Below are 13,876 nucleotides of genomic sequence, written 5' to 3'. Positions count from 1 at the left end.
GCTAGTGTGACAGAGGCTGCCAAAGTGCCAAAGTCTCCGGGTTCGACCTGGTCCAACACACAGATTTGGGATAGAGCAAAGGCTGAAAAGGTACCATTCTGTATCTTCAGGCTGCATTTTTGCAGGCACTTATTATGGGCCTTCTACTCCTGTGCAAACAAGATAGTGAACAAACTGTTGTTTGTTTTGGGGTGCTTGTGTTTGTTTGAGGTCAGCTTCTATCTAATACCAGGGCAGGGGTTGTGATTTTCGGAGGGGAGGCCTCCCTGAGGAATGTACCGGTATGCACATAAATGTTTCAGGTGATTTACGGTATGCAGTTTTAATACAGTTGTGTGTGATTGTGTATTTCATTATTATTTAGCCATGTTCGCATTGGTTTTTGAACCGTGAGTGATTTGTTAACATTCCACTGTGGTTATTCCACCGTGGGTTTGCACTTGGATTACTCACGGCCCACGGAAAGTCCTTTTCTACATAAACCACGTGATCATGTTTTTACATTGCATCGACTGTCTGCATAGTGCATAGGACTGTTAGCAACCCTTCCACTACCCGGTTGGCCCTGTAAAACTTCCCGCTGCGGAGGGATAAACTTGACAAGTCAAGTTGACAACAGTCTCCGTATGTTTTACCAAAAAAGTCCAATGCAGACACGGCTGTAGACTTCATTCAAGAGTTATCACTTTTCACTTCCTGTCTTTAAAATTTACACTTAAGGCCAAAAAAAAAAAGTTTTCAGTCTCTGGTCAGACCAAAGTTCCAGAATTGACGCGGCCACGCGGCTTCTTTTTTTTTTTTTCAAGCTTGGATACAAGTACAGACAAGGTAGGTACCATTTTGCTTTTTTGGTGTCCTCATGTACATTGGTGTCCTCCATAATTTGCCTTGGTGCTTTCGATCATTTGCCTTGGTGCAATTTCCCATTCCTTGGTGCTCTTTGGTAAAAAAAAATTGAGGAGGTGCGGAAATAGAGGGCGCTGTTGGAGCTACTGCGGAACATTTTGAAGAGAAAAAAAGGTCGACGCGCATGATTAAAATCGACGCGCGCGCTGACCTGAGACCGACTTATTTTTTTTTTTTTTGCCTAAAACAGTGTGAATAGAGTAGCGTATTTCCAGAATTAGAATGTCCCTCCTGTTTCCAAATTGGTCATACCCAACTGGTGGTGTGAAATTTGCAGGTAGTATGGGAACCTATTGAAGTAATTGAACACGGGCGCCCGGGTACCCGTAAAAGAAAGCCAACCCTAAAATTCAAATTCCGCTTTTATAGCTAAACGGTGTAAACTGCAAATTTTTTTGGTGTATGGAGGCGTCTGCGTGTAGTCAAGGGTAAAAGGTAGAAATTGATGATTTTGGGTGTTTTTTTCTCATTTTTCCCAAAAAAAAAATTAGGGTAGGGGCTGTCAGAATAGGGTAGGTAGGGAAACCAGAAGCAGATGTACTATTTTTTTTGGCCTGACCGGTTTGGGTGCTGAGGTACCCGGTTTTGATGCACACCTGTATATATGTTCACTGACATTAAACATATTATTCCACAGGGAAATTTATTTTCCCACTGTGCAGTGCGCACTCATCTGTGTAACGTGAATGTATTCATTCCAAAACACCCACGCAGTGTTCTATAGACCAGTCACCTCTGATGTCATGCCTGTTTGTTGCCGAAATGACAAAACGTTTCCCCCCATAAATTGTACAGTGTATTGTCCACCTTTTATTAAAAATGAGTCCATATTGAAGTGATTTTACTCTGAAGCCGTATAGAATAGAGCTGTTACCTTTTTCCAGGTAAAAACGCAAACAAAGGATACTGTACCTTTTAAAAAAAAAATGACGCAGTCAACATACATGTAGGCATTCTTGTGAATCAGAGCACACATTTATTCACAAGTTCACTATGTGCCTCCAACCGCATTACAATTTTATTAGTAAGTTCATCTCACATCAGCACACAAGTATGTTTATCAGGCATTCGATTTTTTCCTCGAATCAGCTGATTTCATCGTTTTTTTTTTACTTTACACTTATTATGCCATTGAAAATTGAAAAATACTTTACAAATTGTTGTAAAGATTGGAATTTTCTCTTTTTTTTATTACCAAATTCTAAGTTGCAAGCCTGTTTATAAATACATGTACTGACACACAATTCATGTGCCTACTTGTATGATTCATAAACAATGATTTTTTTTTGCGTATCCATCCACCAGTTTTTGTTAAAGTTTGCCCTTCAGACCACGTACACATAGCACGTGTTTCAGTCAGATGACCAGAAAAATGTGGAGGTGTGGCTTACATGTATGTGTTCGAAGATGTACTGTGTGCTTTAGGCAGTAATTTATTAACTTGAATTGTACTTTGGCCTGTGAGTTGCATTCAATTTATGCACACGATGTACGTTTGCGTGTGCAGTACGACTGCAGTGTGCAAAGAATTGAAAGGACATTTTTGTTAGTGTTCAATGTACTTTACATGTGATTGTACTATACATTACAACGTGCAATATGTACATGTAATTTCTTCTGTGAACTTGTCCTGTACAATAACTGAAATGATGCTACACATTATGTACCGGTAGTTTGATTATTTTTGTGCGCAAAATCTTGACAGTTTGCATGTACTGCGTACTGTAAGTTTAAAAAGTGGTATGCCCACAGAAATGAATGAAATGCATGTGTGTGACTGATAAAGTTGGAGCTTACTACAACAAGTGTATTTACATAACTGTACAGGCCTCCTACATTTCATTGGTAAGTTTATCCTCTCACATGTACATGTGCTGTATTGTACACATTGTTGTGTACACCATTCGTGTATACATGTACTACATGATGTACGCAACTTTTAACATTAAAATTAATTGAACTTCATGTGCATGCATGATATCTTCAATTACTGTTGGGCATACTTGTACACCTTAGGAAACATGTACATGTACGGTACTGTACATGTACATGTTCAAACTGTACATGTATAAACATGTACCGGTACATGCACACACAATGTGTTCACCATTGATCGTGGACATCCTATTGTCCCTCTTTTGTTTGTACTCTAACTTCTTAGGAAGTCTCCCAAAGGTTTTGTACACGACCCAAATTGCGGACGTATGCTGGGAATTGTTGACAATATTGTTCTCTTTTGTTCTCTGGTATTTTTTGTCAGGTTTGAAAAGATGAACACATACAATTGGATGCACATGAAATGTACATTACACATTTTGTTCATTTTTTTCTAAGACTCAGAATTTACCCCCAGAAAAGAGTTATTTTTTTATACCGTTTGTTCTGCATTCAACTCTTGAAAGAACATTCTTCGGTCTAAAAATCACCGATGGGCCATATTTTACACGTCATGTTCTGTAATTTTGTTCCTTTATAATGCTCCATGATTTATGCTCAACAGTTGTTCAGGATTTTCCAAGAGTATCACAACACAATAATAGAGTTTACAAAAAAAACCACAGTGTGCATGTATACATGAACTTCATTGTGGAACAGTTTTAGGACCACAAATTTTCTGCTTCAAATATGTTGGATTTTTCCATTTCTGGACAATTGTAAATTGTTTAGGAAAATCCCCACTCCAAAACATTCTCTGCACGTGTAAATCAGTTTTAAAAAACCCATGATGTCGATTTTGTTTATTTCGGCAAGTGGGTGCAATGTTTTGTAGGTTTATAAACACGTGTACCCATTAACACTTTTTTGTTTTTCTATATTTTGATTACAGATAGAAGACTTGTAATCTAGTTCTGAGCAGAATATTCAACAGATTCAACTAAGTTGGAAGTAATAACTCAGAGAAGTCGCAGCATTTTTTCTGACCATCATGGATGATTTGGATGATCCAATGGCGAGAGCCTCCCCGATGGGGGGCTACACCAATGGGTACGACTCGGGGCCCAGTATGAGCAGGAGCCGGGGAATGTTCAAGCCGGATGGGATGATAGACTTGTCCATGGATGATGATAACATCGTGGACCCGATCCTTGCATCTATGGAGAAGACAGAAAACAGGTGAGTCTTGAGTAAGGTCTCAGTAAGAACAGGCGAGTCATGGGTGCGTAAGGTCTCTCAGTGAGAGCAGGTGAGTCATGGGTGAGTCAGGTCTCGCAGTGAGAGAAGGTGAGTCTTGAGTGAATAAGGTCTCTCAGTGAGAGCAGGTGAGTCTTGAGTAAGTAAAAGCCTCTCAGTGAGAGCAGGTGAGTCTTGAGTGAGTAAGGTCTCTCAGTGAGAGCAGGTGAGTCTTGAGTGAGTAAGGTCTCTCAGTGAGAGCAGGTGAGTCTTGAGTGAGTAAGGTCTCTCAGTGAGAGCAGGTGAGTCTTGAGTGAGTAAAGGTTCTCAGTGAGAACAGGCGAGTCATGAGTGCTTAACCCTAACTCCCTAGGCCTTTTTTGCTGGGATGTAGCCTCAATCCTGCAAAATCCTCCAATTGGCCTCATGGAAAAATAGCATATAACCTCAATCCTGCAAATTCCTCTGCTATTTCTTGAATATGGTCCAAGGAGGGGTGACCACTGCCTGAATCCTGCAAAATCCTCCGGCTATGACTGTCAATAGGCTGAGGCAGAGGCAGTGACATCCTGGAGCAGTACGGAGGATGTCGAGTATAATCAAGGACTAAATTTATGCACGGCTGAGCATAAACAACACAAGGTCCAACCCAAGACCTTGACACAGTGCGTACTCCGAAATCAGCAATGCACTTTTGCCATGTAACCTCAATCCTGCAAATTCCTCCAATTTGCAAAAAGGATTTTGGAGGATTCAGGGCGGTTAGGGTTAAGGTCTCTCAGTGAGAGCAGGTGAGTCTTGAGTGAGTAAAAGCCTCTCAGTGAGAGCAGGTGAGTCTTGAGTGAGTAAGGTCTGTTGGTGAGAGCAGGTGAGCCTTGAGTAAGGTCTATGGTTGAGAACAGGTGAGTCTTCAGTAAGGTCTCTCAGTCAGTTCAGTGCACGAACAAACTGCAAAGTCGATCCCAGCAAGCTCAGTTCTGGTTAAAGGCACACAGGATGATCATTTGCTTTTCATGCATTTTTTTTGGGGGGGGGGAGTTGCAATAATAACACCACTCAATATTCAAAGAAGAATGTTCAAAACCTAACCTGTTGAAGTTTCAGCTCAGTGCATATTACACTTTTCAAGAAAACAGTGAAAAAACTGAGCACAACACTTTGGTCTTGAAACACGATTTTGATCACGAAGCATGATTTTGTCGACGGCACTCTTTTAGTAAAAATCGTTCAATTAACTAATCCTTGGCAATCACCCACATTTCTTGACTTATTCTTAATGACAGCAAGTCAGACTGTATAATTTCATGGGGTGTTTTTAATACCACTACGATAATTAATCCAAGTAAGCTTTTTGATAATAATTCAGAAGATTTTTTATTGGAAAAAACTGCTTGACTTTTTTCTCACAAACTTTCAGACAGCTCTAGTGCTTATAAAGTTGTGTTGATGGAACACAATGTGAAAAGTGATGACTCATGATTTATGTGCAGTGTAAACATTGCATCAGTTTCAGGTTGTGTTCAAGCTTACCCAATGTCCTTGCTAAACAAAATCGATCAAAACAAAAAGTGTGAGAATGCCTGTTCCCATATTTGGATTGCTGTTGCAGCATCATTTTTAACACTTTGGTATTGGGCTGATATGCCCTCTGTCTTGAGGGGGGTACAACTTTTAGGATCATATGCTTGTCGTTCTTTTTTGTTTGTTACCAATAATAACACTACCGGTTATCAAAATCTAACGAAGATTGTTCAAAACCTTAACCTGTTGAAGTTTCAGCTCGGTGGGTATTACAATCTTCAAGGAAAAAGTGAGAAAAAAAATGTGTACAACCTTTTTTGAAAACGAAACATGATTTCGTCCACAGCATTCTTTATTTCCAAAAATCAGTCAATTGACTGATTGTTGGAAATCGCCTACATTTCTTGATTTCTTCTCAATGACAGCAGGCCAGACAGAATAATTTCATGGGGTGTTAAGTATCAGTATTAACTGTAAATTAATCCAAGTAGGCTTGTTAATAGTAATTCGATCTAGAGGTTACTTTTGGGATGCATGCAACTGATCGTAAATGCTTTTAACAACACAAATTGCGAAGCACAACGGAAATATCTACATAATGGTAATCGTAAGCATGCTTTTACCTACAAAATATGTGAAGGTTAGGGCAATTTTTCTGGTATGGGTAGCCCTATGGACGTACGTGAACTTGAGCACGTACAGTGTTTATCTAAAGGTAGAACGCTAAACCTCAGTCTTTTCAAAGGGTCAAACTATTTGCAGGTTGAACAGTTTTCCTGAATTTAGTTTTCTGGCATTCCTGCAAAAAGGCTCATTTCATTGTTAGGGGCTCTCTTACGATGCATGGTCACGGCCATTGAATGTCAGCAGCCGCTCGGCAAATAAAGGGGGAAAAATAGGAATTGTGGATGCTTTAGATCAGGTTTGTTTGAAAGACTGGCCGTGTATTGTCAGGAAATATTTAGCATACGAAAACATAATTGAGGCCGTGAATTGGTAGTTTATTTTTTTCCCCATCATATTTTTCAAACGAAAGTACCTTTATACATTGTGTAAGGGGAAAAAATAGGAATTGTGGATGTCTTTGATCAGGTTTGTTTGAAAGACTGCCCGTTTATTCTCAGGAAATATTTAGCATACGAAAACATAATTGAGGCCGTGAATTGGTAGTTTATTTTTTCCCCATCATATTTTTCAAACGAAAGTACCTTTATACATTGTGTAAGGGGAAAAAATAAGAATTGTGGATGTTTTTGATCAGGTTTGTTTGAAAGACTGGCCGTTTATTCTCAGGAAATATTTAGCATACGAAAACATAATTGAGGCCGTGAATTGGTAGTTTATTTTTTCCCCATCAAATTTTTCAAACGAAAGTACCTTTATACATTGTGTAAGGGGGAAAAAATAGGAATTGTGGATGTTTTTGATCAGGTTTGTTTGAAAGACTGGCCGTTTATTCTCAGGAAATATTTAGCATACGAAAACATAATTGAGGCTGGAATTGGTAGTTTATTTTTTCCCCATCATATTTTTCAAACGAAATGACCTTTATACATGTACATTGTGTATATGACTTTGTCACTTACATACATGAAGAAAGTGAAAAAAGCCCAAACAACCAAAGAAAGATGTGTTTACATGACATTTATTAGAATGCTGAGCACTTTTTTAGCTCAAAGAGAGTTTGCAGTTTTTACATTTTCTCATAAATTTCCTCCCCAAGGAGTATCCTTTGAAACTACCACCAGGAATTTTAAGCACTGGATCTTCATCGTATTTTTGTTCGTCAAGTACACTTTCAGCCACCGATATTTTATAACATTTTCAAAAGATGTTTGTGGCAACAACAGATATTTTGACCTGTCGTTAAAGAAACAATAATAAGCAAAAAGATGATTTAATGCTTTGTACCTTCACAAGAAAGTGCAAGGAGACTATCAGGTCAAGATGAGATGCATGAACGTCCTCGAAAAGAAGGGAAACAGTGAACTTGGACTCGGAAGAATGCATGGAGCGCTGGCCTCAGCAGGTTGCCTGAGGTTGGCTGATCGGGTTGCACAACATGAACATTGCTTTCAGAAAGTCAAGCCAAGTGGAATGGAAAGGTCACCTAGTTGATGGTCTTCTGGCAGGGGCTACCTGCTGTTATGATTTGAAGGGATTATATTCCGTTGGTCTGGGAGGTATAACTGGTGTGTACACTAGTCCAGTATTTCAAATGTTCACAGTACCTTAAAATGTACATGTAATGTACAGTAAACCGAAAGGTTAAAGGGAAGATACAACATCAGAAAACGAAATGATCAAATTATCACGAAATACCTTACTGAATTGTTTGGGACTGACAGTCCAAATCATCCTTTAAAATCGTGGCTCCTGGTGTGCTGACATTTTCAAGAAAAACTTTATTTTTCCAACGCTGGTCGGCTGACCAGTGTTGGAAAAAACTGGCTTTGTTCCTAAGTTTTCATATTTAGTTATTCTGACTTTTCTTTGCAATTGATTACACACCTGTATAGGGGTACAAGCCTGCTAGACTGATTCTCTGAGCCTACAATTCCCCAAGTGTATTAATTGCTCTGTTTCATTTTAAGTGGGGTCAGGGAACCAGACTACAAGAACATGATAGGTTTTTTTGGTTTTTCCAGCGTCTACAAGCCCAAAACGTGAAACAAGTCAGTTTAACAATATTTTCAATAACATACTAGGCCTAATCCTCCAAATCCATTTATTTCTGAAAAATACAGCAAAAGCAAATGTTGTACATTCCCTTTAAGGTAATGAACAACATTTGCAAACATTAAAAAACAAAACTACCAAATTATTCTGAAATACATTGTACCGTACTTTACTGGACTGTAAGTGAATAATAGTCTCAAGGATCCTGTGAAATCATGCCACCTGGTGTACTGTCGTTTTCAAGAGAAGTGGAATTTTTGTATCAATTTCCAACAATGGTTGGCAAACCATCGTTGGGAAAAAACCTGACTTTTTTTTCTCGAATACTGCCCCCAATTTACCAAATTTAGTTAGTCCCTTTTTAAAAATACAATCAGTTATGCATCAATGAACGGGTGCAAACCAGCTAGTCTGGTTCCCTGACCTGACAATTCCTGGACGTCTGTAAATTGCTCCATTTCTTCTGAAGTATAGGGTCGGGGAACCAGACAACAGTACAAGAACAGCACTTTTTCTTGGTATTTTTCCAGCATCTATGAACACAAAACTTTAAACAGGTCAGTGTAACAATATTTGCTATACAATACTGACCCCCAACAGCAACATTTAACAGCAGCTGAACTGAAGCCTGGATTCAATAAGATTTGAATGATACATTAATCATTGCTCACATTAAAAACTCAACAAAAGTGTTGTTGCTTCATCCTCTTGGATTGAGCAGCATTTTTTTTTTACCATTTACACACACTTTATGGGCTTGGCTTTTGGAATTGTAGTAAACTACAAAAGAAAGTACATTTACAATGTACACACTGTGCATCCATACTTGTGCATGTGAATGATTAGCAAAAACCAAACAAAGCCCTTGTTCACATGACATTTTTTTGGCAGCTATTGAGGCTAGAAACTAGGATGACGCATGGTTTTGCCTCAGGATGATGTGTTGATCTAGTTCATGTATTCTGGATCATTGGGGCTTGATCCTGTAAATTTACATTGGGGCCTGCATGTTTATGTTATCGTACTACTGTACATGTATGATATGTGATAATGTGAGTATGTATTTCTCCATGGGTCAACACAAATGTGTTTGAGGTCACAATATAGAACTTTTTCATGCTGCCACCATTTCAGTCATGTTCCCTCTATCCAATAGCAGTACTGAATGATAATGTTTTTGTGCAAAAAGGAACCAGACTATATTTCCTTCCAGCCCCGCTTTGGTTACGTTGATTTGAATGGGAAAAAAATCCAGATGCTCACAACATGATCTAATGGTCTATTGGCAACCAAAAGTGGGACATTAGAGATCTGAAGCAAGATGAAAGCTGCATGCTGTTAGTTTTCTCTTAAATTGTTGGAAGGAACATCCCTCCAAATGGAAAACAACATTGAAAAGATAATGGGCCAAGTACTTTTCACTGCAAGGCAGATAGCGCTGTCGATACTGATTTTTTTCGAAGTCGATATTTTTCCCCCGCAATATCGGCGATATGGCGATAAAATCGTCTACAAAGTACAGGTAGAACATGATCAAAATGATCAACATGTAAATAGCGATTAGGCAGATTATAATGGTATTTTTGGACAGTTAACGAAGTTACAATGTACATGTAAATGGTATCCACAAGTATCAAACCAGGCAATTGTGGGCTTCTTGTAGTCTTGTCAAGGTATACATTTCTTATTAAAATCAAGTTGCGGAAAAAAAGCTTGAGGAGAAGTACCGGTACATGTAGGTTTATTCACTAATAGGCCTACAATTTTCTCCAAAACTGCAGGTAGCTTGATAATATTATTAACATTACTTGACAAAAACAGTTAATTTAGATGTTTCTAAATTGCCAAATTATGCTTTGCTATAGCTATTTTTGTTTGTTACTCTTTTAAACATCACATCACACCAGTTTACATGTATGCGTGTAGTTTACACATTAATTTTGGCCTACTTCATGGAGGGGAAATTTGCATTTAACCAAACCAGACATCTACATGTAAATGTACATAAAACACAAGGAGACGTTTTTTTTGTCCAGTTAATAACAAATTTTTACGATTGTACATTGTACGTACATAGACCATCTGTCTAGTCTGCAAACTGTTGCTTGTTGTTCATTATGTAAACAAAGCATGTACACGGGTATACCGGTACCGTACGTTGTGTGTTCCAAAATGGCTACCAGCTATTTGGTTACCGGAGACTTTTTTGTTCCATGGCATTATCGCAGAAATCAGTATAATGGGCAAGGGTCCAAGTGCAAGGGCCGCTGCCAACGAGAATCGAATTATACCAACGCCACAGAAAGCAGAAAGGGGTGGCTGGCCGTACACAACAATGCTGGTGTAAACATGAGGACATGCTCATGTGGGGCACCGAGGGCTACAAATGTGCTCGGCATGGGGTTGTCATTTTGTGAGATAAATTTTGAGTGAAAAGTACAGCAACTGGACTTTTTGTGTTACTGAACTTGTGCGTCGCAGTGAGCCTGGCTCACAGGTCTCAGATTGCGGTTTGGAACATGGAGGGAGGCTTGGAATTGTCAATGGACGTCGGTGAGGGTAGTACTACTACCAGTAGTAGTAGCCGTTCGGGACCTTCACCGATTCCTGATGTGGGATCGGAGACGCAGAGGCAAGTTTGTTATGGTTACTACAGACTTGAATTACGTTTGTTCTGGGCTTCTGGCTTTCTGTGTATTCCTCGGCAAAATGAAATACATACAAACTGTTTGAATTTATGCTGCACATGTAAATGTACCGCTGCAGGTGTGCTGCTTTGCTGATTACGACTCTTACAAGGATATTACGAATCAGAACGATTGTGCAAGCATCTAGTACATTGTACACTGTATAGTTTGCAAAATGTGCGTGTCCAAGCCACGCATACTGTATGCATGCGTGTATGCATACACTGTAAAGACACTTCACAAACCCACCCTTGTTTTTAATTTTTTTTTCTTTTTAACAAACATGCCAGACCCATCCACTTGGCACTCCGGTGAGAAATGAATGCAATAAACTTTGGCATCAAGTCCTCACAAAAAAAAAAGGAAATGAAAAAAAAAAAAAAAAAAAAACCGGAACTTAGTGTTCCACAGTAGTACAAACTTGCAATGAAGATGCATTTTTTCTGTTCAGTGTACAAATTGTGCCGTTAACCTTATGTTCACATTTATGTACATTGTACATTATCATGTTTACGGTACATGTACGAGTTCAGAAAGCCCTTGTCAACACGCCCCCCCCCACCAAAAAAAATATCCTTTGTGCAACTCAAACCTGTACTGAATCAATTGCACAAGTTTCAATGGACCATCCTTGTAGCTTTTTGTTGGATTTTCACAACCATCCATCTATTAAACCACTCACCTAACCTTTTGTTACATGTACGTGCCGATTGCATGAGTAATAATAACAGTCGCTTGTGGTTGCCTGGTGGGTTTTTACCAGGAATTCTTTGGAGTACAACGTTTGTGATGAATGTTTTCCCCTTGGAGAGTTGGCCTTGATCTGTGCACTTGCAACAGTAGGGGAAAATAATGTACACAAAAATGTTGTCATGGGGGGGAAAAAAAGTTACGAGAATGTTCAGGGGTACATGAAGTACGTTTTATACATATGTCTTGATTGATGAAGACATAAACATTGCACAATCAAATGCTTTTAATGTCCATGCACACACAAACGATGACAGTCTAAAATGTACCCTTTCACCTAACCGAAGCGTAACATTACCACATATCTCAATTTTCTGTCGAGCTGGGGTTTTTTTGGGTTAAATTATTATTCTTGTACTTCACCCTCAATGTCTGTGAAAAAAAAAATGCCAAAATGCAGTTTCAATGATGTGAAACTGGGACTTTCTTCTCAATTTTTGACAATCTTGTCTATGCACACATATACACGTACACTGTATGTCTCCTTTACATCTAGGAAAATACAATATATGTACATGTACATGATACGTGTGGGCAATGCCAGCGTTAAGTGGAAGAAAATGCAACGTCCAGGACAGAGCCAATTTACCATGATATCTAATTAATGATTCAGAGAAATGATCCAAAACTCATCGTCTGTAATCTCCTTGACCATTAGGCTAGTAGATGATGGATACAGGATTTGAAAACACATTTTCAGGTTTATTCACTAAGCTCTTTTTTAAGTACCAAAGATTGTCTAATATGTAATGTCTGTGATTTTAGAATTGCCTTCATGTATACATGTACGTATGTCTTTAAGGAGCATTTTCAATATTGAATTTACCAAATTATGACAAATAAACATGTAAATATTGTCCACGGGTGACAAAATAAACTTGTAGGCCTATTGTGTACATTTTCATGATTGAAAAATAATTAAGATAACCTACATGTACAGTACCAGTGTGTATGTACCGGTATAATATTAAACACAATGCTTTAAATCTACAGATGAGCTTTTCAAAGGATTCCTTGCAGCTCCAAAACTTCCTGGTAGATTTGGAAGAATGTGGATTGTTCGAAGATTATGGAAGTGTTATCCTTGCTTGCAGTTTCTTGAAAATCCCATCTACATGTAGATGCTGCTGTGGTTTTTTTTCTCCATGAGACGTGATTGCCTCCTAGCGATATTCACTATGTTTGACCATACCAGTACAAGTACCGGGTAGCTGACAAGAATGGATTATGTACAAAAAAAACATTCAAGCACAGTAATTGTACATGATTATACGGGGTACCGTGCTTTTTACATGTTTTTTATAATGCTTTTCAAGTGTTTACAGGGAAAAATCAACAGAGATCAAAAGTTATTCGTAAGAGATGTAAGAGATCAAAACCCTGCATGTGTGCAATCGCTATGGACATTTAGAAGATCTGTGCATTTCTGAAAATATGACTGAGTGCTCTTTTGAAGATATGGTGAAAATTAAGAGAAATCGTTTTAAGCTCTTGCTTGACATGTTTACAAAGTGGTTTCATTGTTCTTTTTTTTTTGACAGACATATTCCCCCACCCCAGCAGCAACCTAGAGGGCCATCACCCGATATGCGAGGGCCAGCCGGTCAACAATACGGCCAGCAATACGGCCAGCAATACGGCCAGCAGATGACCAGTCAACAATATGGTCAGCCACCGCCAGATAACTACCAATACAATAAGGTAATTTGAAAAATGAAACTAGTACAGTTCATCAAGTTGTGGCAAGTTCAAGTAATGAGACAGGAACTCCTTAGAATTATCTTCTTCATGTAATGCTAGGTTCACACATTCCCGAATTATTGCCACGAATACCCTGATCTATCCTGAATAAAAATTCTTGATGGCTTGGGAGAAATTAGCCCGATTTGCTGTTTGTAAGAATAACTTAAGAATGAAACAAAAATAATCAAGAACTAGGTACGAATTGGGAGCCGAATCAGACCAATGCAAGCTGAATGATTGTGATTTAGTGCAGAATAAAACCGAATTGTACCGATTTTGTCAAGAATAACATACGAATATCTCAAGAATCACCCAGAATGACCCAGAATTATGCCGATTTAGTGTATTCGCAAGTTATTCTTATAATATGCGTAGATTTCTTGATACGTTTGTAATGATTCGACATGATTCTGGAATGTTAACACCAAAAATAACTCTTTGAAACTTGCTTCCCGATCTTTAACGATCTTCACCAAACT

General features: G+C 38.7%; 1 protein-coding gene across 2 annotated transcripts in view; it reads left to right on the top strand.

Annotated features, from left to right (window-relative positions):
* LOC119720218 (tight junction protein ZO-2-like) overlaps nt 1-13,876 on the top strand; it is a 66,723-nt gene that overhangs the window by 8,868 nt on the left and 43,979 nt on the right. For both annotated transcript variants that reach the window (XM_038189821.1, XM_038189820.1), the window contains exons 2-3: nt 3,734-4,020; nt 13,196-13,355. In XM_038189821.1, coding sequence (XP_038045749.1) covers nt 3,833-4,020; nt 13,196-13,355 — 348 coding nt within the window. In that variant the 5' untranslated portion in view covers nt 3,734-3,832. The remainder of the gene's footprint in view (nt 1-3,733; nt 4,021-13,195; nt 13,356-13,876) is intronic.

The sequence above is a fragment of the Patiria miniata genome, unplaced genomic scaffold (genome assembly GCF_015706575.1).
Source record: "Patiria miniata isolate m_02_andy unplaced genomic scaffold, ASM1570657v1 HiC_scaffold_9, whole genome shotgun sequence".
Lineage (NCBI taxonomy): Eukaryota > Metazoa > Echinodermata > Asteroidea > Valvatida > Asterinidae > Patiria > Patiria miniata.
This window is presented reverse-complemented; position numbering and strand designations above follow the sequence as displayed.